The sequence below is a fragment of the Takifugu flavidus genome, chromosome 4 (assembly GCF_003711565.1).
Source record: "Takifugu flavidus isolate HTHZ2018 chromosome 4, ASM371156v2, whole genome shotgun sequence".
Lineage (NCBI taxonomy): Eukaryota > Metazoa > Chordata > Actinopteri > Tetraodontiformes > Tetraodontidae > Takifugu > Takifugu flavidus.
In genome coordinates this window covers 7,345,513-7,368,416 of record NC_079523.1, presented here as the reverse complement: position 1 = coordinate 7,368,416, position 22,904 = coordinate 7,345,513, and the positions used below count along the sequence as shown (strand labels likewise).

The following is a 22,904-nucleotide window of genomic DNA, read 5'->3' as shown; positions in this document are numbered from 1 at the left end:
ATGTGTCCTCTACTGTTATGTTTTAATTCACACAGAGAATAAGCTCATAACACTTTGCAGGTATCCCTTATGTTTAAAAAATAATTTTCTTTCAACAGCGATCGCTTACTTCGTGTATATATGTTGAGTGCACGTGCCCTGCTGGTTATGAGTCAATGAGGCTGTGTATTGGAAGCCCGCACAGCTGGTGTGTGCTTGCGACAAACATCTGGATCCTCGTACCCCGGGTGCCATTGTTAATAAGAGGCTGGCGGGGCGCGGAGGGGAGTGGAGGCGACAGCTCTCCAGTGTCAATGAACCTCCCTGTCTCTCAGCATAGAGCTCAGTGCTGCCGCTCCTACTTCAGTTTGTCCGCGCATATTTAGCATTGCAGCATATCAACATCTCAGCTTTCAAAGCTAAGCATGATGAAGTTGTTTGAAGTTTATTTTAGCTTTTAATGACGCTAGTGGAATGCAGACCTGCAAAATATGGCAAAACCACAGGTTAGATACCACTAAATGATAACATTTAGGAATATCATAAATATTGGAAAAACAACTAAACCTCAAAAAAGATTGAGCAGAAAGTATAAATAAGTACTCGTTTGTCATTGAGGTTGCTGTGTTACTCATTAGCAGCAGCAAAATAGATTATTTTACTGTGTTAGATGAAAAAGGCAGCCTTTCTTGTCACAAAGGTGATGTCTCTTTTTACTAATAACTTCCCAGTTTGACATTAATTATAACACGGGCTCTGTGCTAATTTTACCCTTCAATAAACTACGGACTGACCAGCCACTAGAACAGTGCTGCTCTTGGATTTAAAAGTCAATATTTCTGTTCCACTTAACCAGGTTAAAGATTACATCCTCACCTCATTCCTCAGAGGTGAGCAAATGATTCAGCATGGATCAATGTCACCTCGGGGCTCTTTTCATAATTTGAAGATGAGGCATTAATAATCAACCGAGTTACTTTGGGGAATAAAAGTTGAACAGGAGATTTGCCTCACGAGCGTTTTTGAATTGAATGTACTGTCAGTGACGAGGACGATTCTTTTAAGAGAGGAAACAGAGCATCTGGCATATTTTATAACATGTTATACGATGGCCTCTGAAAATGTGAACGTTTGTGCGACTATATTCTGTCCCCTGGATACGCAGTGAAAGACCAAACACATTACGGGCGACGTTAGTCGCGTCCAATCGCCTACGGCAACCGGACGATGGCCAGCTTGGCAGAATTCAGAGCCATCCGCAAATATACAGCTGTGTGTTTATACATGGTAGCATGTCGGATGAGCTTTTCAAAGGAGGACATTTAAACAGGGAGTGGGGGTTGGGGGTGGGGGGTCTTTCCCAGTGACTAAGAGGCCACAGAGAAAGAGTTTTCAATCTTCCTGCCTCTGCGACAAATATGCCTGCACATCTTTTTGCATTGTCTCTAGTCTCTGCTTCGTCAGCGAACAGCTATAGAAATATTTTGGCAGGCGGCTCTTTGTTTTCATTTTTCACAAAAGATTTGAGTGTGTGTGTGTGTGTGTGTGTGTGCGCGTGTGTGTGTGTGTGTGTGTGTGTGAAGGTGGGGATGGGGATGGGGGAAGCAAGGGGGAGATACACAGTGTGGAAAAGGTGAATGAATGTTGAATAATGGAAATTTGAGGGGGTGTCAGGAGAAGAGATTGGGAGTGGTGGAGTGGTGAGGAAGAAGGTGGGGAAGGGTGATGGCGAGGGACACGGTGAGAAGAACAAAACAACAGTGAGGTGACATAACAGGGAACTCCGGAGCATTTTGGGAATATGGGGTGATGAGGAGGGGGCAGGTCATGGAGCTGTAGAGGAGGGGGACAGGTGGAAGTGCAGGGGAGGAGGAACCTGCCACGCTCGGTCCCCAACTCCAGTCTAAACAGCAGGGAGGAAGTTGTAAATCAGACTAATGCAGCCGAGCCATAATTCAGACCAGCAGAACCACGGCGCTGGAGAAGGGGGTAGGAGGGGGTTGGAGGCTGGTTCACAAAACGTCGCCGCGAGGCTTTAATCAGTGCAACGAGCCGAAGATACCTTGTCCCCCAATCAGCGGGCTTCCTGTCAGTCACACATGACTGAGCTGGACCAATCGACTTCTGGTTCCAGACGGACTGGCTGGGCTTTGGGCTGCCGCCAAACAAGAGGATCACTCATCCAAACTGGAAAGGTGGAATGGGCCTTTAATTCAGAGCCCAGAAGGACGAGGTGATAGATTTGTCAAAGGTCGGACATAAAGGAGTGTGGGATTGTGTCCTACAAAGGCCCATGAGAAACATATGGGGGGATGATGAGAGACACGGGGGAGCGGTACACTTAATCATCCCCATCAGATCAGTTTAGCCTCTGAAACTAGTTTCTCACACCCCCCAAAACTCTTATCAAGTCATCTTAGCAACAACATAAAGGCCTCATTATAACTTCAATCTGCCAGTGCGTTTTATAAATGTATTCGTTATCACATGTGCTTGCTGCCATATTAAAAAAAACAAACCTTCATCGATCTACAAGCTGTCCTTGCTTCTCTGTGTCTCACAGATCTGCTTTTGGCACTCAAACACCTCTCTAATTACAATTACAACACCCGCGGGGCGTGCAATCATTGCCAGCGATGACTTACAACATGTCAAGTGAGCCAAGAAATATCATCAAACCTATGTTTGAAAAAAAACAACAAAAAAAGCCAGTTTTGAACTCCAAATAAGACAAAAAAACACAAACTTTTGAGTTTACACACATAGTCAACATCAAGAGCCGTTACCACACATGAAACACAAATGTGGGAAACTTTATTGCCAGACTTTGAAAGCCATGTAACATTTCAGCTTTAAAGCCAAGATAATGACTGAGGAGCGAACTGGAGCGTAAAACTGGATCTGGATTCTGCTCCAGAAGTCATGCGACTGGTGTGACTGGCTGGGTTACGCACACACTGTGCATGCTAAAACCACATGCAGCGCCTTGGCAGTTAAGACGCCACAACGGCAGCCAATCGATAAAACCTTGTTACGCTAATTGCGAGATCATAATCTCCGTTCCTACTTCTGCTGAATATCCAAACAGTCACTCCATTAGCCGAATTATTCCCCTGTGCGGTTCCGCCGTCTCTCCTCCTCCCGCTCCGCTTCCATTTCCTCCTGGTGCTCGTACTTTTCGGCGACATATTTCTCTCAAACTGCAGTTCTGCTAAATGAATTCATAGGTGGGGGAGAGAGACATCAAAGTGGAGCATTGTGGAGGTAAAGTGCTGATGAAGTATACTGTTTCTTCCAATTTGCTGCACAGCTCTGAGAAGCCTTCACCACAGTGTATTATCTTTGAACGCAAGGCTGTGTTAAGTGTTAGCAACAGAAATTCCACTTTAAAAAATAAGAGTCTGAACAAGAACGAGCGCCTCGTGGTTGCGCGGCTGCACCAGTCAAGCAGCCGTTTATATTCATATCCATCAACAACCATCAGCCTCACTTTGCTTTGTTGATCACAAGCCTTCTTCTTTTCTGTCGCGAGGACGCCGCTTGGCATAAACCACCTTTGCACATCGGACTAGAACCAACCAGGAAACGGCTTCAGAATTCCTCATCAATAAGACATGCATGTAAATATCCAGGACACATTTAGGTCCTTAAACTGGGTGTTGCAATGTGGGGCCATCATATATTGTCACCTTCGACTGGTTGGACTGGGTGGGGGAAAAAATAGGGTGATGTCTGATTAAGGAGTATCTGTGAGTGTACAAGGCAGTGTTGTTTGGTTTAGAGACTGTGGCCTTGAGGAGAAGAGAAGGGCTTCTTTTGCTTAGCAATGGTGGATGGAATCAAGAATGAGTTTATTTGGGGGGCAGCACATGTTAGATGGTTAGGAGATGGTTCAGGCATGTGACAATATTGAAAGAAGTTTGCTGCCTACCAGGCAGGAGAGCTAATGGAAGCCCTAAGACTAGATATAAGGACAAAGTTAGAGAAGACATGACATGAAGTTGTTGGTGTGAGGAGGAGGAGGAGGAAGAGGAGGAGGAGGAGGAGGAGGAGGAGGGTTTGGTGTGGTAACCCCTGAGGGGGAAGGCTGAAGTGAGACGCTGGAGTCTAAAATAGTGTTCAAGATGATTTCATGATTTCAAAAAAATGAACGTTAGAATTCAGGGTTTACCACCAGAAGTTTGAACTTGTGACTGGTTTCACGAAGGTCCCGTTCACACTGCAGCCTCCAATTATTTTTATTGATCTGGATTTTATCTGGATTGGTAACAATCTGATTTCATGTAGTGTGAACAGGAGAATTTGATTTTTCGAACTTTTTAAAAAAAAAAAAATCTGCGAGTGGCATCATCAAAATAGAGACGCTAGACAGCAGAATAATCCCAAGAGGCACATTCCTTCTGGTAACGTGGCCGGACCAGAACCACGGATCCAAACTGGACCGTGCCGTGTGTCCATTGTATCACTGCACACGTTTCCGTGTTGCTACTTCCGTGTTGATACCAGTCTCACCACCTGCATCGCTAGGGCACGTACTGAAGCCGACGTAGTTACCATGACAACCGAATCCTGATCAGGCTCTGAAGTGCAACACAATCTGATTTGATTGCTTGCAAACGGCAGCGTGAACACTAGAGCCTCGAGCTCAGATTTGAGCAACAAATTGGGTTTGGCAGCAGTGTGAACCTAAAGACCGGCCCGAGTCCGGCAGGAACCGACGGAAACCTCAGTGACGATGTCGTACAACGCATCGTTACTCTGCTGGTTGCCACGACAATGGAGAGCGGCCAAAGGGCCGGACGAAGAGCTTGTCGATGCCGAGACCGGGGTCTCTGACCCTGCCATCAAATCACTAACACTTTTATCACTCTGCCGGGGGGAGCAGAGAAAAAGAGCGAGAGACAGACTGGAAGAAATTCTTCAACTTAGCTGGGTCACAGTCTGATGTTCATGGGAACATCGATATGACAATGGCACTGACCCGGTTTCTTTATGACTCATCATGAGAACATGCTGTTTGATGTGGCTACAGTGCGACACACGTGTCCTATATAAACCTACCTCACCCACTTAAGAAAAACCAGTTCTATAGGTGTGCAAGACTCAATAGAGTGAAAACAGTGACATGCTGAGAAAATACATTTTCAGAGTTTTTGGAGGTAGAACCACTGACCCAAATGCATTTCAATGGAACAGAGTTAAGAGAGAAGAGCGAGAAACAGAGGGGGAGTCGGAGAGAATAGCAGAAAGAAATCAAGACATAATAAAGCAGAGAAAAGAGCTGCAGGCAATGCGATTTGTTGTTATTCAAAATGGAATATATTGAGAATAATGCCGAGACTGTATGTACAGTTTCTAGAAAAAGTAGTTAATGGAAAACGAAAAATCCACCCTGCAGATATCTTCCCGCTCTGTTGCATCTTACAAGTACATTTTTAAATCAGTAAACAGCACAAGCACATTCACAGTTCTAGAAATAAATGTAAGCTTCATTTTTCATTAGTTTTCAGATTTGTTTTCGTATTCATTTATTTAAATGCTTCCAAAACTAAAAGTCAAAGCAAAAAGGGATAGATGTCTTTATCTGAATGGGTGTGGAACGTTCTGCCCATCAACGTCGCTGAAGATGGCTCCCAGATCTATACTGTGCTGTTGTCTCTGCGTTGTTCGGTGTAGCTTTTAAAAATACCAGTTTAAAATATGAATTAAACATCAAGAGTGTTTTTGATGTACAATGTAGTGCACATACAAATGTGTGGAAGCAGCTCTGAGCTGGATAAATGTCACAGTCACAGCAGGTGAGTAAGAGAAGCAAAAAAAGGACAGTAGTACACTGGAATGGTGTAGTTGCTGTGGTGGAATAATAGCATTCAATTTGAAGATTGATACTTTTAAATAGAATTTTTCTTTGAAATCCAACCAATGCAATCCCACTTCTACTCAATATACTGTATGTCACATCTATGCTGCAGCTGTAATGCTTTATTTATGAGATATTTCCCCGTACATGTGCGTGTATTTGTGCGCGTGTCCTATTTGCTACATATGAAGAACAAAAATGCTTTTTCTGTTAGCAGACTGGGTCCATTTTGGCTGGTCCTCACGGTTTCAAAGGACCGTTTGAGGGTTACAACGTGATTTTAAGGTTAAGGTTAGTTTTGGTTTTAGGTTTGGTTGGGTTGGTTAATGTACAACGTTAGTGTCACACAAATATAGGAATACGAGGATGTGTGTGTGTGTGCGTGCGTGCGTGCGTGTGTGTGTGTGTGTGTGCGTGCGTGCGTGCGTGTGTGTGTGTGTGTGTGTGAGTCCACCCTGAAGGCCCTCTGTGTTTCTAACTGTCAGAGGCAAAGACAGGCTGAACTTGGTGGAGCGTAGAATCGAGCAAGGCACATGTCAGATATGAGGAGATCCTGCGTAAACAAAGTATAAAACAGAGCAAAGCCGAATCGGCTTTTATCCCATCACGTCTTCCACCTCCCCTCCCCCTCCCTGCCTTCCTCCATCTTTGGAATCGCTGTCCGTGCTCGTCTCCATCCGAACATTTCTGGTGTTCTGGCCAGTGTTTTCGTACAGGGTTGTTTATTTCAACACAACCAGTGATACACTCATCGACACCAGGATACAAAGAGCGAACGATGAGCGAGACTGGTCGATAATGGGGCGAAAGAACTGTGCACAAGCGCACACCAACCAGCGCCGCAGACGGTGCAACAGGAAAACTACTGTAGCCTGTGGCATCATTCGAATAATTGCAATTGACGGGGACAAATTCTCGGCTCCCTCATGAGCGTCAGATGGGCTTACTCCCAAACTCCACAAATCCTCCGTCCAAACACAACCATATGGTCTCCCAGTTGTTCAGGGCCAGCTGTGCTGGCACGGCTGGCGTGCAGCAGAGGCACGCTGCCTCCCGCTTCCACTCAAACTTCATCAGTCCTCACAAGTCAGCGTTGGTGAAACAGCAGGTTTTCCAAATTCAAAAGCGCACAAATGTTACAATCAATAAATGATTCACACAAAGATGCTCTCTGGGTATCATTTGGGAAAAGTGCGCAGGGTTAGACTGAGTAATGGGGGGGGGCATTAAAGAGTGTTCAAGTGCAGTAGAGTAGAGTGCATTATGCCAGGTGCATGCTGGGAAAAAGTAACTTTTTAACCTGTTTCTGAGAAACTGGAAATATCCAGATAGAGACTCACAACAGTGCGTGTATAAATATTATGATTCACAGTCACATCTTATAAATATGCTACTTCTCAGCATCTTTCAGTTGTACCTGCATTTGATAATGACATATATTATTTGAATGATTTATTTTAGGAAATAAAACAGCAAATGTAACGAATGATAATGTTGATTATCAGACAGCTTGGGCGGGTGAGGACAGGACAGGACGTGAACTCACCTGGTTGGGTGAGATGAACTCATGGTTGTTTTCGTTCATGTACATGTTGTCACCATCAAACTGTGGAAAGAAGAGAGGGAGAGATGAGACGGGCCGGCCGAGACGCTAACGGGCTAGTGCGGCCGTGTAACGACCGCGAGGCCCCGGCTTAAACACCTCGGTGGATGTGGGCAATTACAGTTCACATTAGAGACACATGTGATTAAGGCCTGTCCAAGCGGGTGTCTCCTCCTCCTCCTCCTCTCCTCCTCCTCCTCCTTTCAAATCTCATCAAAATTGTAAAAGTCTACTCTCTGGAGTGACCTCTTTAGCAGATTTGCCAGTCAAATTAAAACTAAAGACGAGATTTACATATTCAAATAGGCAATGACATTTAAGAAAGCAGGTCCAGGACTTTCCAAGGACCTACTTTTGTTCAGGCTCAATGAGAAGTTCTTGTGAAATCTCTTCCTCCTACTATCTGTTGCTCTGACCTCATTCGAGCAACAACAGACGATCCGTCATCGAGAACCAAACAATATGGCAGCACCATGACGCGTTTATCCAGGAGCACAAAAAAACACATAAATAAAACCCCCTTGTTGCTGGTGTCGATTGCACCAGTCAGTGAAAGTGTATCCAGTTGCTACACTGTAATCAGAACAATTTAAGCAACATGCTAACAAGGGCTCATTAGCAACCTTGCAAAGCCTGCGTGCCGTCAACGAGGTGTCCTTACATTGGACACCTCATCGCTTATTGTCCAACTCTGTGGCGTTAACCCAGGAAAATATACGATAATAATACAAAGGGAGAGCTGTTTGTTTATTTTGTACGACATGACTGTGGTTGTGATCATTATGTCTAAAGCCATTAGCATTAGCTCACAAATATGTGAGCATGTGTGTAGGTGGCATTTTCTTTGTTTCTGTACTTTTACTATTTGATGTGTTCTGTCCACAGCATTGCTGCCTTTGGTGCCTTTATCGTAAATAAGTAAATCACCAAATTGAGGCTGTTTATTTTGAAAATCCCTTTCATTGCCTTCCCGTCTCACACATTCTTCCATGTGTAGCGCTGCGCAAGTGTGGTCAAAACGATCCCGCCAGAGTCCGGGACAGTTCCCAAACGGTCAGACGTGTCCAGAGCGGTCAAGATCAACTCCGGCGGCGCATTCAGGACGTCTCCAGAGGAGCGAGGACGGGGAAGCCCACTGACGCGGCGCGCTGAAGTGCAGAGCGAGGCAGAGGTGGAGGGCTGTGGTGGTACAGTAGCAGCAGCCTGTGGTTGTGCTGGCTGAAGTGTGATTAACACTGGGGTAAAAGCCAGAGGCCACGGCTCGAAACACACAAGGGCCTGCAGGATAAACACACGCGTGCACACGCGACCGTTTATGGAAAAACACCTCAGGACAGCTGGTACTGGTGGAGATGAATTACCGCTGCTACTGTAAGGTCACGTGATGGGATGGACACGTGCCTACGACAACCTACAAAGGATGTTTGGTAGGACACAAAATGGTTCTATTTATAGCTACGCAACACCCCAGTGCAATAAAAGCGCATTTTCCAGGACACTTGTTTGAAATGTGTTCAGGACTGGATTTTATTTATGGGTCCTACAGATGTCGGTCTGATGGTTCCCTGGTTGTCTTTGCTGATTTTTTCGTTCTACAAATTTACATATGACACACTCAAAACACCAACTAAACCGAAGCACAAAGGCAATTCTTTCAGACATTATTCAATTTGAAGCTCCGGTTCCATTTCCATGTTACCACTGATGGAACTTTTACTTCCTGCGCCATGATTCCTCTCTGATAGCACTATTAGTTTGCCAGAGTCATTGTGTTCTGCGGCGAGAATGAAATCGTTTTCTTTTATAGCTGCTGGAAAATGATTTTACACGCTGTTCTAATCACATCGTGGTGGATGTGACGGTGTCTTGGAGACGGAGGTTATTTTCACACCTGCAGACCAGATTCCGGGAAGCAGGAGGGGCCAATAAAAAACAATTATGCAGAATGTCAAAGAGCAAGCCGGAGACTACGGTGGCCGCGCCCCTGTGGAGCACCGTGAATGCATCACGCAGGGCAAGCCTCTTAGAATAACAAGCAAAATCTAAATCGAAGGGAAGCGTAAAAATAATAATTTCCTCCCTCTTTGTGCTTCGCAACTGGTCAGTGAAGTGTAGCGGCGCACACATGTAACGGCAAAATGATCGGGTTTATTTCCACTCGCACTGGTCAAAGCTGAGCTTAATTCACCATAGAATGGGAACAAATAACAACATTTTAGGGAACAAAAACACAGAAAAGGCTGGTAAGTTTACACGGAGGACATGTTCAAAATGCCCCAATCAATCCACATAAAACCACAAAATATTAAAAACTCTTTTACAGGTTTGGAAAATGTAGCTAATGCAGCTAATTGTAGCCAAGTGATTTATGATTTTACATCATAAATGGATCAAAATGGATTTAAAGGTATAACAGGAGCGTGTACTCCAATAACCGAGACGCACAAACGATGTAAACTACCATAAAATACCAGATGGTGGCGTTTCTCTGCAGGAATATATTAAATATGACTTATGAGATGGAGATTTTATTCCGGTTGTTTTGCCCTCAGAAGCCAGAGTGAGCATGTGAGCCGGTGACATAAGAAAAGGGGAGATCAGGAGGAGAAGGACATCTCGTTTTCTATTTGCTTTCCTCCCCGCCGAGGTCATTAATCACAGCAGTCGAATCTACAGCAAAACAATTGAGCAGAGGAGAAAACGGACAAAGGAGGAGAGGAAGAGGGAGAAGGTGAGGCATGAGGGGAAAGTTCCAGGCCAGCCAAAGGAAGAGAACGGAGGCCCAGGGAGGAGAAGGGACGAGCGAGTAGCAACTGACGCACTTGACACCACACACTCCTGTTTGCTTAGCAGAAATGCAAATATAAGAGAGGGAAAGAACGGGAGGGAGAGAATCAGGTAGGAGAGCTGCTATAAATAGCTCCGTGTTTGCGTAATGCCAGAGCAATGTCAGGTTGATGCAGGAAGTGCAGGGTAGCAAAGAGGTTATACAACAGGTTCAGCTGCAAACTGCATTTCAGGAAAGTAGCACGAGTCAAATGAAGACATTTTGATGAAACCTGCCTATCACACATTAATCATCAGATATATCAGCTGTTTATCTTGATGCAGTGAGTTTGGGGCAAATTTAAATTTGAAACGGTCAACTTTTATCAACCAAAACAAAATTAACAAGACGCGGTTTTGTGCAATCAAATTCTTTACGTATCCCTGACTTTAAAACAATGATCCTGTGGCAGTTTTCCTCACATTTCCTCACATATACAGTCACTAGATTGCGCTCCACAGGGACGCGGGACTGCGAGCGCTCATACAAACAACACTGGACAGCGACCTTTGCTCTGATGTCATTGTCCTAATGTGCGTCTGCCTCGGTTTCATCGTAACGAGCCCCGTGTTGGCCGACAAAAAGATGTGGCGGTAATCAAAATACCTGTCAGAGCAGGACTCATTAAGACGCAAGTGAAAACACACACACAGACGCTATTTGTGAGTGTGTGTGGGACACATGGACGCTGATTGATTGCCCATATGTATACGTGGACATATCTGCTGCCGCTGCCGTTATATTTCATCTTTATGCTCCATATATGTGTTTGCATACTGTACACATCTTAGCTTCCAGCGCGTGCACATGGTACGCACTGCTGTGTGTGTGTGTGTGTGTGTGTGTGTGTGTGTGTGTAATGTATCCTGTCCAATAACACACACATTGATCCCGGCCAGATCGAGATAACAAAGTTAGACCTTCCATAATATTTATTTTCCCATAGCAGACCTGCGCTGCCACGCCCAGCACTATAACTCCATGCAGATGAAATATGGTCTTCATTAACTTTAAACAACAGCACGCGGAACGGCGGCGGCGGGAGAGAACAGAATTGCCCTTCTTGATTGAAAGAGCACAAAATGAAATGGAGCAGCTGAGGGTTTTCTTTTTTTCCACATTACCTTGACGAAAATGGCAAAAACGGGGGAGGTGGGTGAGCAAATGAGGGACAGCACACACACACACACACACACACACCACACACACACACACATATGCACACACAACCGGGGGGGGGGGGGGGGAGGGGGGGTACAGTATGACAACAGGCAGCAAAAGGGCAGATCAGAGAGACTGACAAAGAGAAAAAAACTCTTCTGAGTTTGTGCCTGACTGTAAGCTGTGAGCTGAGAGGAGACATAAAATAAGGCATTTAGTCGGGGCTCCTGTTAAACCATGCAAGTGAACGAGTCCCCAGAGGAGAGGCCCGCCTCTCTCGCCTATGATGGACCTAATTGCCTCTATCAGCGTTAAGATACAACATTCATCTCGGGTTTATTGCCCGGCTTTATGGTCGTGTCCGTCACACGAGGGGTTTTTCGAGAGGCAGGCCACTCCTCAAATGGCACCTTAGAAAAAGGAGGCAGATTGCAAAGAAACAAAGGCAAGGTGGGGGTGGGGGGGGACCGTCATTTATGTTTAGAGAAGTCGTGTTTACAAACTGATTTGGCGCACGAGGAGGCGGGCGGATCAGAATGGTCGTGCTAGCGCACTGGATTATTTGTCGGTATCAGGCTCTTTCAAAAATGCATCGCTCATCCGGCTGAAAGCGCAACACACACACACACACATATACACAGACACAGGCACACAGATACACACCCTCACACACATCTCCCACCTCTGACCCCTGAATGCCATGGGTAGGTGTAGAGTTTCAGCTGGCCGCACAATCATACCATTGTGCTCCTGTTAACACAATGAAAACAAAGCTAACACATCGCTGACATTCACCCCCCCTTGATGCTATCTTTGACTTTCTGCAGTGGAACACGGAAGACTGCATGAAATATGAAGAAAAAGCACACATGAGCGCTTGGAAAAAAAAACCCACGTTTGCTCCGTAATGCAACCATTTCATGTATTCTTGCTCGCTAGGCTTCAACAAAGGCCTATGAGGTCATTTCTTTAAGATGCAGTTCGAATCTCCTAAAAACCAGCTTCTGTCTCATATCAGGAGGCCTTGAGAACCGCGTCTGCATGTTCCATTAAATCTCTGAAATGCACTTGCATTATATCATAGTGGTGGCCACACAATGGGCGCCTTTGAAAAGGCAGTCCCAGAGGAAGCCAACAAAGGGCCCTCTCTCTCAGAGACTAGTCATGTAATTCAGAAAGAACCATTTTTACGAGCGTGGATCCACCGCGGCTACCGGCGGCCGTTTCCAGGGAGCTTTAAAAGAAAAGAGCAGCGAGATACCTGTTTTCTGTCCTCACAAGTGTTATAATTTGAAAAGACTGTTGGAGAAGGGTCCTTTTTCTATAAACACAAGTTGGGAAAGAATAAAAAGATTTGGTTTGTGTTCGAAACGCGAGACGTCCTACAACAACATCGCTCACCCTCCGTATACGACCAGATTCAGCATTTTTAATCATGTTTAGCGGCCGGTGCCAAAGTTGTGTTAAAATCTGGATGTGTGCTTGGAGAAAATATCCCAGCCTGGTTTGGATTAAGCAAACAAACAAACAAATGTAATCACGGACAAAACGGTACAGGTCGTAATATTTACGATATTCCAAGAAAAAACTCACAATTCCGCAAAAACCGCAAGGCTGAAATGATGTAATGTCAGCAAAATTCCTCTGGATGTTGTTTTGTGTTCAGACTTGTGTGTCGTCGACAGATTTAGGCGGCGTGGTCGTTAGAACAGCAGGGAGGTTCTGGGTTCGAGACCCATTCGGGCATTTCTTTGTGCAATTTCCACCTTGTACCCATTTCCTCCCAGTCCCCGTGCACGCCAGGTCACCGTTCCAGGACAGGTGTGCACTCTACTGAGGACTGGGGAAGTGCTGGCATTTTTTGCATTCTCGGCACTTCAAAAACGACGATAAGCTTCTTCCACGACTTAAATTGGTTACTGTCTAAAAATCCCGGCCCGCTGTTCCTTAATTAGCGCGTCTGTGCTCTGCTGTTTCATGCACAATCAGAGAGAACTGGGAAAAAAAGAAATTCTCATCATTTCCTGGCAAAATAGCTGCTTTGACAGAAGTACGCACTCCCCAACAGCTTTCTAGTCAGACACGACGTTTTCTGTTTTTCTGTTTTTTCGGCAGGAGTCGGGGGGGGGTCTCAACTTTTCTTTTCCCCCCATGCATATGACCTTTTCTATTCAAATCACAATTCCCCTCTCCTGCAGCACTAAAAGCATAACTTAAAGACTGTTTTCCTCCAAGAAAAGTGAAATTCACCAGTACAGTAATAACAGAACAGCACCGCAAGCAAGCGCGGGGGGGGGGGGTGCTCTCTAGATTCGAACCTCACCATGTATTTAAATCTATAAGCAGCATCCAGCGCTTAAAATAATTCGCCGTTCTTTCATTCAGTGCCACGCCACGAGCACGCCGGCATTTTTCTTTCCTTTTTTTTTATTACCGATCTAATTGCACATTCCACCCTGACAAGAGCTCATTAAACCTTAATTATACACATGTTGTTTTCTACAAACATCTCCATTTGGGTTTCTCTGCCTTGTAATTGTTCAGCAGGGACAACCAGTCGAGATTTTTTTGTTCCCTTTTTTTCCTGCAGAGAGAAAGAGAGAAGGAGGATCTGGAAGTAGGTCAGGCTGCTCCATAAACAAGGCATGGTTTCTAAAATAATATACCCATCCAGTGGAAGTAATGGCAAACAACTGAGCGAATGTGGAGCTCATGTAATATTTACAGAGCACTAATACATAGATGGCAGGTCTTTTTCTCAGAGCGCCCCCCCCCCCCCACTCCCGCCCCCCCTACGTCAGAGGTTTCTTTCTCTTTTTTTTAATGTTCTTTTTTTTTGGCTTTGCCATTTGAATTTCAGAGAAAGCCAAAGACATTGAAATATCTGCCGGGGGCTGGGGAGTGGGGGGGCGCCTTCCTTCTTTCCTCCCTCCCCATCCCGTCTTCCACTCACACCTCTGCCCCCCCTCCCCCGTTTCTCTCCAGGTTTGTCAGTCGTTGGCCGAGTGGGTCTGGACTGGGAGCGTTTAGGGCTCCTAGGGTGGGCATCACTGAGGAAGGTCCATGGGGCAGGGCTGGGGAGCCCGGTCCCATGGGGATGGTGATCTAGCAGGGTTTTCTGAGGGGGGGGCTCTCGACTGGGTATCACATGACCTGTGCTGTAACTTCTGTCCAATCATCGCTGCCTCTGCCTCCTCAAATGGGATGTTTATCACACATCAACAAGAGTCCAAACAGTTCAGGAACCAAAAAGCACCCAGCGTCCCGGCTGGGCCTCGCAGCCGTCGCCGGGGGAACCGTCGGTACTGAAGGTGTCGCCGCCGATACCCTTTTTTATCCTGATGGCTCCTGACTGGTATTCTTCCTGGAATCTGAGCGCATTTGTTTAAAACCCGATCTTTATTATTTTCAAAGGAATTTGCCTGGTGTCACTCTTTTGTTTGTTTATTCCCTCGGTCGGTTAAAATATTCCATTCTTTTGCGCAATTACAGCAGAGCGTCGCCGCGTTCTCGGCAACATCAAACGCGCGCGCCGTGCGGCGTGATGTGAGCCGTGTCAAGATAAACAAACATGACATATTAAACACGAAAATGAGACGCTCTTATTATCCCCCCAAAAATAAATGTGGAAAACACTAATTATAACAACCTGCGCCTGATCCTCACTGATTCACCCCTTCAGCTGTCGGGAAAGTGTGTGAATGCATGTATGTACACTGTGTGTGTGTGTGTGTGTGTGTGTGTGTGTGTGTGTGTGTGTGTGATATTCTTTTCTCTCTGCTGCCTTAATAGGCAGTCTCTTAGATATTCGCTACAGAATTGCACTCATGCAATATTAATATCACAAAATATGGAAGCCGGAGCCCCCACTCCATCACTCACTCCCTCCATAATTGACTATGCAAGGCTCCAAATCAGCTCGGAAAAAGAGCCAAAGACGCGGAGACAAAGGGAGAGAGAAAGAGAGGGAGAGAGGAGCCAAAAGGAGCTGAGGACGTGGAACGAGGCAAGATTTCTGAGGGGAGGCTGTCATCTCGGCGCCGCGGCAGACGCTGAACCCTCACCCGGCGCTAAAACAACAATAACAACAACTACAACAGCAGCTGCGGCTGTTTGACTTCACACACAGGCAGAAGCTGGAGCTAAAACAATGTACTGCACGTCGGAGCCTCAACATAAACCCGTTCTTATATTTAGGTGGCGAATCGGATTTCCCAGTGACGCTGTCGCAGGGTCAGCCACAGACCCAACACCCAACCCCAGCCCCTGACAACCGGGTTCAGCCCCTGACAACCCGGTTCTAGTGGGTGCTGACCTGCACGGACCAACACGTCCATTGCGTTCAAAAAGCCTGGCTGTATTTTAGGGGGAAAAAATGGGATAAACCAAAAATAGCGTCAACAGCTACATTAAGCTACGAGGCCGTGGGAAAAGTGACATGAGCCGATTGAGTTGATGAAAAGTCAAATCTCCTGATTTTACTGTGACTAAATACAAAGAGCACTTTTATTTTTGCATAAATCTTCCGTTACTGTAGCGACAGCAGTGAGCCGGGTCTCCCCTCAGATCAAAACACAGAGGTTTTAGCACAAACTGCAGCCATTCCCCGACATAATTAGTAAGAGAAAGAGAGGAAAAGGTTGTGGGTGCAGAGGCTGTTGGGGGGTGGGGGGGGTGTTGGGGTGGATGTGGGCTAAGCACCTTGACAGGAAACGTCGAGGTGAAGCGCAGGAGTTGGAGGTTAGCTTGACAGAGAGAAAAGGAGTGGCGGAAGTGCCGGGCCCACTCACTTTTAACTGAACTGTGGTCGGTGAGTGGTGAAGTGAGGCAGATAGAGATCAGGGGCAAATGAGAAGGGGGTGTGCGAGGGAAGGAAGAGGGCAAGAGGGTGATGGGGGGAGGGGGGGGCTGGGGCATGAGCCGACCCCACCTTGACAGTCGTCCTAACCGAGCACCTGATGCGTGCGATGGAAAAAGAAAGCAAACTGCCGGCTTCCTCCACTGTGATAAGCGCTTTATCTGCAACTGCACCGACGCCACACAGGTAGCAACAGACAGACGGACGGACGCACGGGCGGGTGGACAGGTCTCGCCAGCCTAATCTGCATCGGGGAGCGTGCAAAACAACTGGCTCCCGCGGAGAGACTGCCGTTTTGTTCGCAAGCATCTCCGGCGTCAGGATTTGGAGGCAGAATCTTATGCAGATGCACAACTTCGCCGGCGCACGTGCTCGCGCCGACAGGGAACTCATTCCCGTGATTTGTAAGTGGGTCCCTCCACAGAACAGCATTAACGGCGTTCACTTCAGATAACGTATGAGTCCGGAGAGGATGACTTTCTCAGAACTGCTTTGTTAGCACTCTCTCTCTCTCTCTCAAACACACAAATTTTCTGTGTCTCTCTCCCCTTGATAAATGATTGAGGAGACGTGGTTGGACACATCAATACAACCTCTGTTGTAATTAAAATTTAAAAAAAAAAAGAAAAGAAAAAGGTGCACACCAACAATAATACCTAGCTTTCTCTTTGTCTGCCTCTTTCTCTTGCCTACTCCCTCCTCCTCCTCCCTCCTCCCTCCTCCCTTCCACCCTCCCTCCTCCCTCCTCCCTCCCTCCCTCACCCCTCCTCCTCTCACTGAGCCCTGGAGCGGAGAAGAGATAATTCAAAAAGCACTTGCATTGAGTGAAACATGAAAAAAGACAGACACATGAAATTAAATTCTGTTTTTTGCTCTATTGTTCTTTCATTTTCTCTCCTTTGTTACATAAATGCATAAAAGCAGAGGCAAGCTAGATTCCAATTACGATTTCAGAAACACAAAGAGGTTTTTTTTTTTTCTCCTTCACTATTTAGGAAAAAAGTCACAAACAAAGTACGCTTGTTCTTGCAGTCAAATTACACCTAACGCTGCATTAATACACCTCCATGAATTCAATCTTCTATCGTCTGTAGGGAAGAAAAGTGCAGCAGAAAAGTGGGGACCTTAAAAGTTGCCACTTTGAAACAAAAGATGTAGAAATAAACAAAAAAAACACATTTATACTCCTCCACTCCATCAAAATTGACCTTTTTTTTGCTTTTGCTAAACTAAATGAGGTCAGAACCAGAAGCATCCGGTATTACAACGCATGTTCTTTCTTTCGTTCTTTCGTTCTTTCTTTCTTTCATGAACACCAGCAGAAGATGGCGGTTTTGCAGCTGCAGTTGAACGCAGCATGAAAGCCACCAAGGCCAGTAGGTGCTTAACTGGGACTCTTCGCGGTGAACGTCCATAATCATAAGGTAGTGCACCACACAAAATCTTGTCCCCCAAACCAGAAATCTCACTTGATCACACGTGATCCAGCAAAAACGAATAAGAACCTGGTGCTTCAGCAGGCTAGCCACGCTTGTTTTTATTTACTTCCTTGTTCATGATTGGCTACGCTCCTGTACCACGTCACAATTGACAGCGCCGCGACTCGGGAGTCGTCCGTTTTCCTCACACAGACACACAAAAATCTTTGGTCGGAAAAATTGAACGAATTTAATATTTGTGATTTTCGGGCCCGGCCGTTCCCACAGGCTAATGGGCCATTTGCCATTTACTTGGTTGGGAAGGTGAAAAATCAGGGGAAAACAATCCGAATATCTTTTTGTGTCTACCCTGTTTAAAGGTATCAAAGGGTTGAGATGAAAGAGTTGGATCGGGGGGGGGTCTAAATCTTACCCCAGTAGAGGGCAGTCTCTTGCCATCAGGGTTGGGGCGCATGGGCAGTGAACTGTAGAGCCTCACACCTCGATCCGCGGCACCGTATCTGCTCTGGAGGGGAAGAAGAGGGAGAGTTTTAGTATTTTTTCCTCTAAAACAGGAGGGTGAGAATCACAATCCGCAGACATTCACTGAGTCTGGCTCCAGAGTCCCGGTGGAGTCCTCCACTGACGGGTTCCTAAACTCGCGCCATCGGTGAGCGGGCCCCGCCACGTTAAATCGCATCACCTCACGGTGATCTGCTGAACATAATGACGGGATCAGGTGGGTTCAGCGGCGGCACTAATGGAGCTAAGCTGTTGTGTTTAGCGGCCGGGCTTCCTGCGCTCTGGCACCGCCGCCTTCCGCCGCCTCTCCCAGTGCCGTCAGGCGTCGTTGTGAAGGTTTCAGGTGCAAAGACTGGAGGAGTGCTGAGAGAGAAGCTAATCGCCTGCAACAAGTGGTCGCCATCAGGGAGAGGGCCCGGCACTGCAGGCCGCGGCTGCATCCGTAGCAGGAGCTGCCAGGATCCACTCCAAACCTAATCCCTCTCTGCACCTCTGCACTGAAACGCTCAAACCTCCAACAGTTGCCTCATAAAAACTGCATGTGTGTACATGTGTGTGTGCATGTAAATGCTCAGAATGACTCTGTACTGGGGAGTCTTAATTAATGCCATAACTGTTTCATCACCGAGTCTCAGGATTTAGCATTTTAGCAACCGCCTGCTAAAGCGTATGGAACACATGTTGCTTTTAAAACTAGGTAAAATGTCACATTATTTTCCTTGTACTTAAAAAAACAAAAAATCCCGTATGCCATACAGGCGCACATTTGGAAGATATCTTCAGATATCGGCTGCTCAACATCTCTGAAAGAACCACAATTGAAAGGAGATTTTTTTTTACTTCTGCGCAGTTGCCTCAGTGAAACGGACAGTAAACATGTGGTTGCAGGTTGCCGTTAGTGACGGCCTCGTAGTGAGACCCGGCAGTGCTGCTCACAAGAGCGTCACAGGCAGCGACGGGCCTGTAGTAGAGCATTAGGTCCAAACCTGCTCTCGGCAGCATGCCATGCAAGGCTACATGTGGCGCGGACCAGGTTTATTTAACACTATAGAGTCCAGGACCCCCCCCCCCATGTGTGAGGGTAAAAGGGGATTTTCGGTGTCAGGTTGTGATTTCCTTTGTTTGCTCTGAACGGTGAAAACAGATGAGACAATAGCAGTGGCCATCTTGTCGATATTGTTTATGTGAAGGTTATTTAAGACAACGCCACCTGATAGATAGCTCATAGCTTGACTTTTATGCCTATTACACTCTTTGTGTTTTGCACATGGTTTAATCAGGCATTTCCTTTTGCCGTTGCTGCTGTGCTTTCCTGCTGTGGCTTGTTAAGCACGCTCCGAAGGCGCGGCAGAACCGCTGCTTTCGCCGATGCAGTAAGTGAATGTTTGATATTTCACCACTGTGCCAGGCTAATCTGGCCCTGTGGCATGCCATTACGGGCCTAATAACAGCTGTCTGCGGCCTGGCGGGGATGCGGGCAGCCCCGGCTGCTCTAACTGGCCCTGACAGACTCATTAGGAGTGTTGGCACCCAGAAGAGCAACAGCCAAACTCCTCACATTTCTCCGTGCGCTCGCAACACTTTGCAAGTGCACAGTGCAATTCGCGCTCTAACACGTTTCTTTTCTTCTCCACTCTCGTTGACGCTCTCACCTCCTCACCTTTTTAGTTGACCCCGGGTTCTCCGGAGCTAACCGGATACCATCTCTGCTCGGCACCACAATAACTTCCATCATTTCCTTTTTTCCCCCCGTTTCTGCACACCTACACACTAAAAGGAGAGTGTGTCCTGCTCTCTGAAAAAAGTAAAGAATAGTAACATATGTAATAAATATAAATCCTCAGATGTGGAAAGAGAGCGAGACTGTACTTGATTTATGGTAGCAATGCAAAGTCGGCCCTTCAAAGCATGATTGAAACAATTTTTCATTTAATGGTTCTCAAACATCAAAGCCACAATGTTTTACAGCCAGGTCAAACAGACATTGCTTGTTTAGCCACAAAAACCACAGAATCTGAATAAAAGTGGGTTCTTAGTGTACTCTGTTCTGGACTTTGTGTTCAAGAGTTTCCCATTATAAGATAAAAATGCTTTTCCGTAGTTACAGCTTAGCCATAAAGTGCTTTGTCAAGTCAAAAGTGTAAATATTGATCATAGTAAGTGACACAAATGGCTTGAAAACATTGATAATACATAAAAAAAAGATTGTTTCCCTCCTTCTCACAGTTTCTGCAGCTACAGGAAGATGCTGTGCCCCACCCGGAAGAGACGAGCATCCTCTGAACTTTGTACCGGTCCTTGTTTGAGGACAAAAGGGACTTCCCCGGGGGCGCAGAAGAGCAAACGCTATCCCGGCACCTGGCTGGGCGGAGCCAACCGGTGCGAGGCGAGCGCAGCTGGCGGCCAACACAATAGGCCAATGGCGGCGTCCACAAGGATGTCGAGCCGTCAAGAGCGGGGAGGGAGAAATATAAGTTAGGCTGTGGTTGCAAATACGCGGATCAAACCAAGCACAACGTGGGACCGCGTCATGTGTTTATGTCAGAGGCTGGTTGACAGCACAAGAGCTTTAAATGGATGTGCTGCAATTACCAAAGGCCACAATTAGAGTGTACGGCACTCTACTGCTCCTACAGCAGCTCTAATTTATTAATTTATTATGCATATATATACTATAAGAAACTCTTCCAGATACATATTTATGGAGCTGTAGCCACTTTAACCAGACATCTTGCTTAATGTTTATACCTTATGAATGACAAGAAAAGAGAAAACAAATAAAATCCATTATCTCGCTTGCCTTTCCAATCTAATAAATATTCATCAGCTTTTCTAGAAATCAGCTGTACAACATCCACGTGGCTCTGTGCACCATGAAGCTGGAGGCACAGCTGCGGGGGTACGGTTACCTGTAATCTTAGCTGTTGCGTGTTATATTATTTACGCAGATCTGAACTTAATGGAACACATGTGTGTCTGCAGTCGACATTCTTCCCAGATTAGCCGAAACGGAGCGCGCACATCAGACTCAGCCGACGGTCGGAATGCAAGGCCCAGACAGGCTTATGGAGGAAACCCTATCACTCATCTATATGCACACACACAACCATGTGCGTTGTATTTATACATTATGGAGACCTCACACTGTATGTGCAGCATGCACTCAACAACTCGTGCTCACTAACATCGGCCAATCAATAATACAGAACGTCAACTCTCCCTGCTTAAATACTGCTCACTTCTGCCATATGTTAAAGCATGAAATATGCACTCCTATTGGTCCCATTGTGTAAATATAGTACATCAAACCAGTCAGACTCCAACCAGTGGTGGTCTGACAGCCAGTATCAGAGAGTGAATCACTTTTTCAGTGGTTTATACACTTTATTCTAAGCGCAAACCAGCTGCGACATATGGCCCCAGTTGATACTGCAGCGCATCATGAATCATACTGATGATTCACACAGTTTCCACCAACGTAGAGAGATAGATAGATAGATAGAGAGAGAGAGAGAGAGAGAGAGAGAGAGAGAGAGAGAGAGAGAGAGAGAGAGAGAGAGAGAGAGAGAGAGAGAGAGAGAGAGAGAGAGAGAGAGAGAGAGAGAGAGAGAGAGAGAGATAGATAGATAGATAGATAGATAGATAGATAGATAGATAGGCAGGCAGGCAGGCAGGCAGGCAGGCAGGCTGACTGACTGACTGACTGACTGACTGACTGACTGACTGACTGACTGACTGACTGACTGACTGACTGACTGACTGACTCCAGCAGGAGAACTGGACTTTCACATCATGAAGCTGCTGCTTGTGTTATACAGTGAGTCAATGGGGAACATTGATTAACATGGGCGCCACAGAGCTGCAAACATGCCACAGCCGTCAATATATTGTGCCTGTGCCCATATGTGCGATGTCATGTTCCACATGTTTCACATGTGAGAAGGTGTAAAATAAAGACGTCAACTGAGGTCGGAGCAGCTCAGCCGTCGCAGGACATGAACCCAGGAGCCAGCAGCCCCGGGACGACCAGTCAATCACGCCATCTGTGAGAGCTGAGGCTATTTATAGATTCATCAGCATCAACAATCTTTATTTAAACAGGGGGAAATTGCTAAGAAGGTGCATTCTTAATTAAGCAATAGCCTGCTAGGAGGCAAAGACTGATCTCCTTAGGGGTTTGGGAATGAGGGCATGAGACAATTACCAAGACAGCTAAAAGCCTGTAGGGCGAGAACAGTAACAGATATGAAGGTACAGTAACCGAAGTAGCAATACAGGATGGTAAGTGGATAAGAGCACATGCAGATAGGCCAGTAGTAATAAATTATCCCAGTTAGTTTGAGAAACTCTCCATCCTTTGATCCCTTACACTGTACATCACCTGCAGGATGATGGACAAACAGTTTTACTTCATCGTTACTGAAATTGTTTCTCTAACCTTGATCCTGAATTTGGCCTGAAAGACTGGTCATGAAAGGTTACAGAGGTTACTGTGTGTCTCCATTCCTCAAACTTATATATTTGGTGTCCTCCTCTCTCCCCCTTGTCTCTAAACCCGCATCTGCTGAGGACTGTCATAGGAAGCGGATTCTGCATCCATTGGAACGAGGTTTCAGAGTCCGGCCGTGCTGCCGCTCAGGTGGGCAGATAGGAAATTCCATCTCGCAGCGCACTGC

At 46.3% G+C, this 22,904-nt stretch overlaps 1 protein-coding gene across 4 annotated transcripts in view; it reads right to left on the bottom strand.

The window, feature by feature from the left end:
• tox2 (TOX high mobility group box family member 2) overlaps positions 1 to 22,904 on the bottom strand; it is a 74,181-nt gene that overhangs the window by 31,022 nt on the left and 20,255 nt on the right. For 3 of the 4 annotated variants that reach the window (XM_057029726.1, XM_057029723.1, XM_057029725.1), the window contains exons 2-3: positions 18,140 to 18,232; positions 7,386 to 7,445 (exon numbers count right to left, since the gene is read on the bottom strand). In XM_057029726.1, the coding sequence (XP_056885706.1) occupies positions 7,386 to 7,445; positions 18,140 to 18,232 (153 nt within the window). The remainder of the gene's footprint in view (positions 1 to 7,385; positions 7,446 to 18,139; positions 18,233 to 22,904) is intronic. The other variant, XM_057029724.1, reaches the window with a different exon arrangement.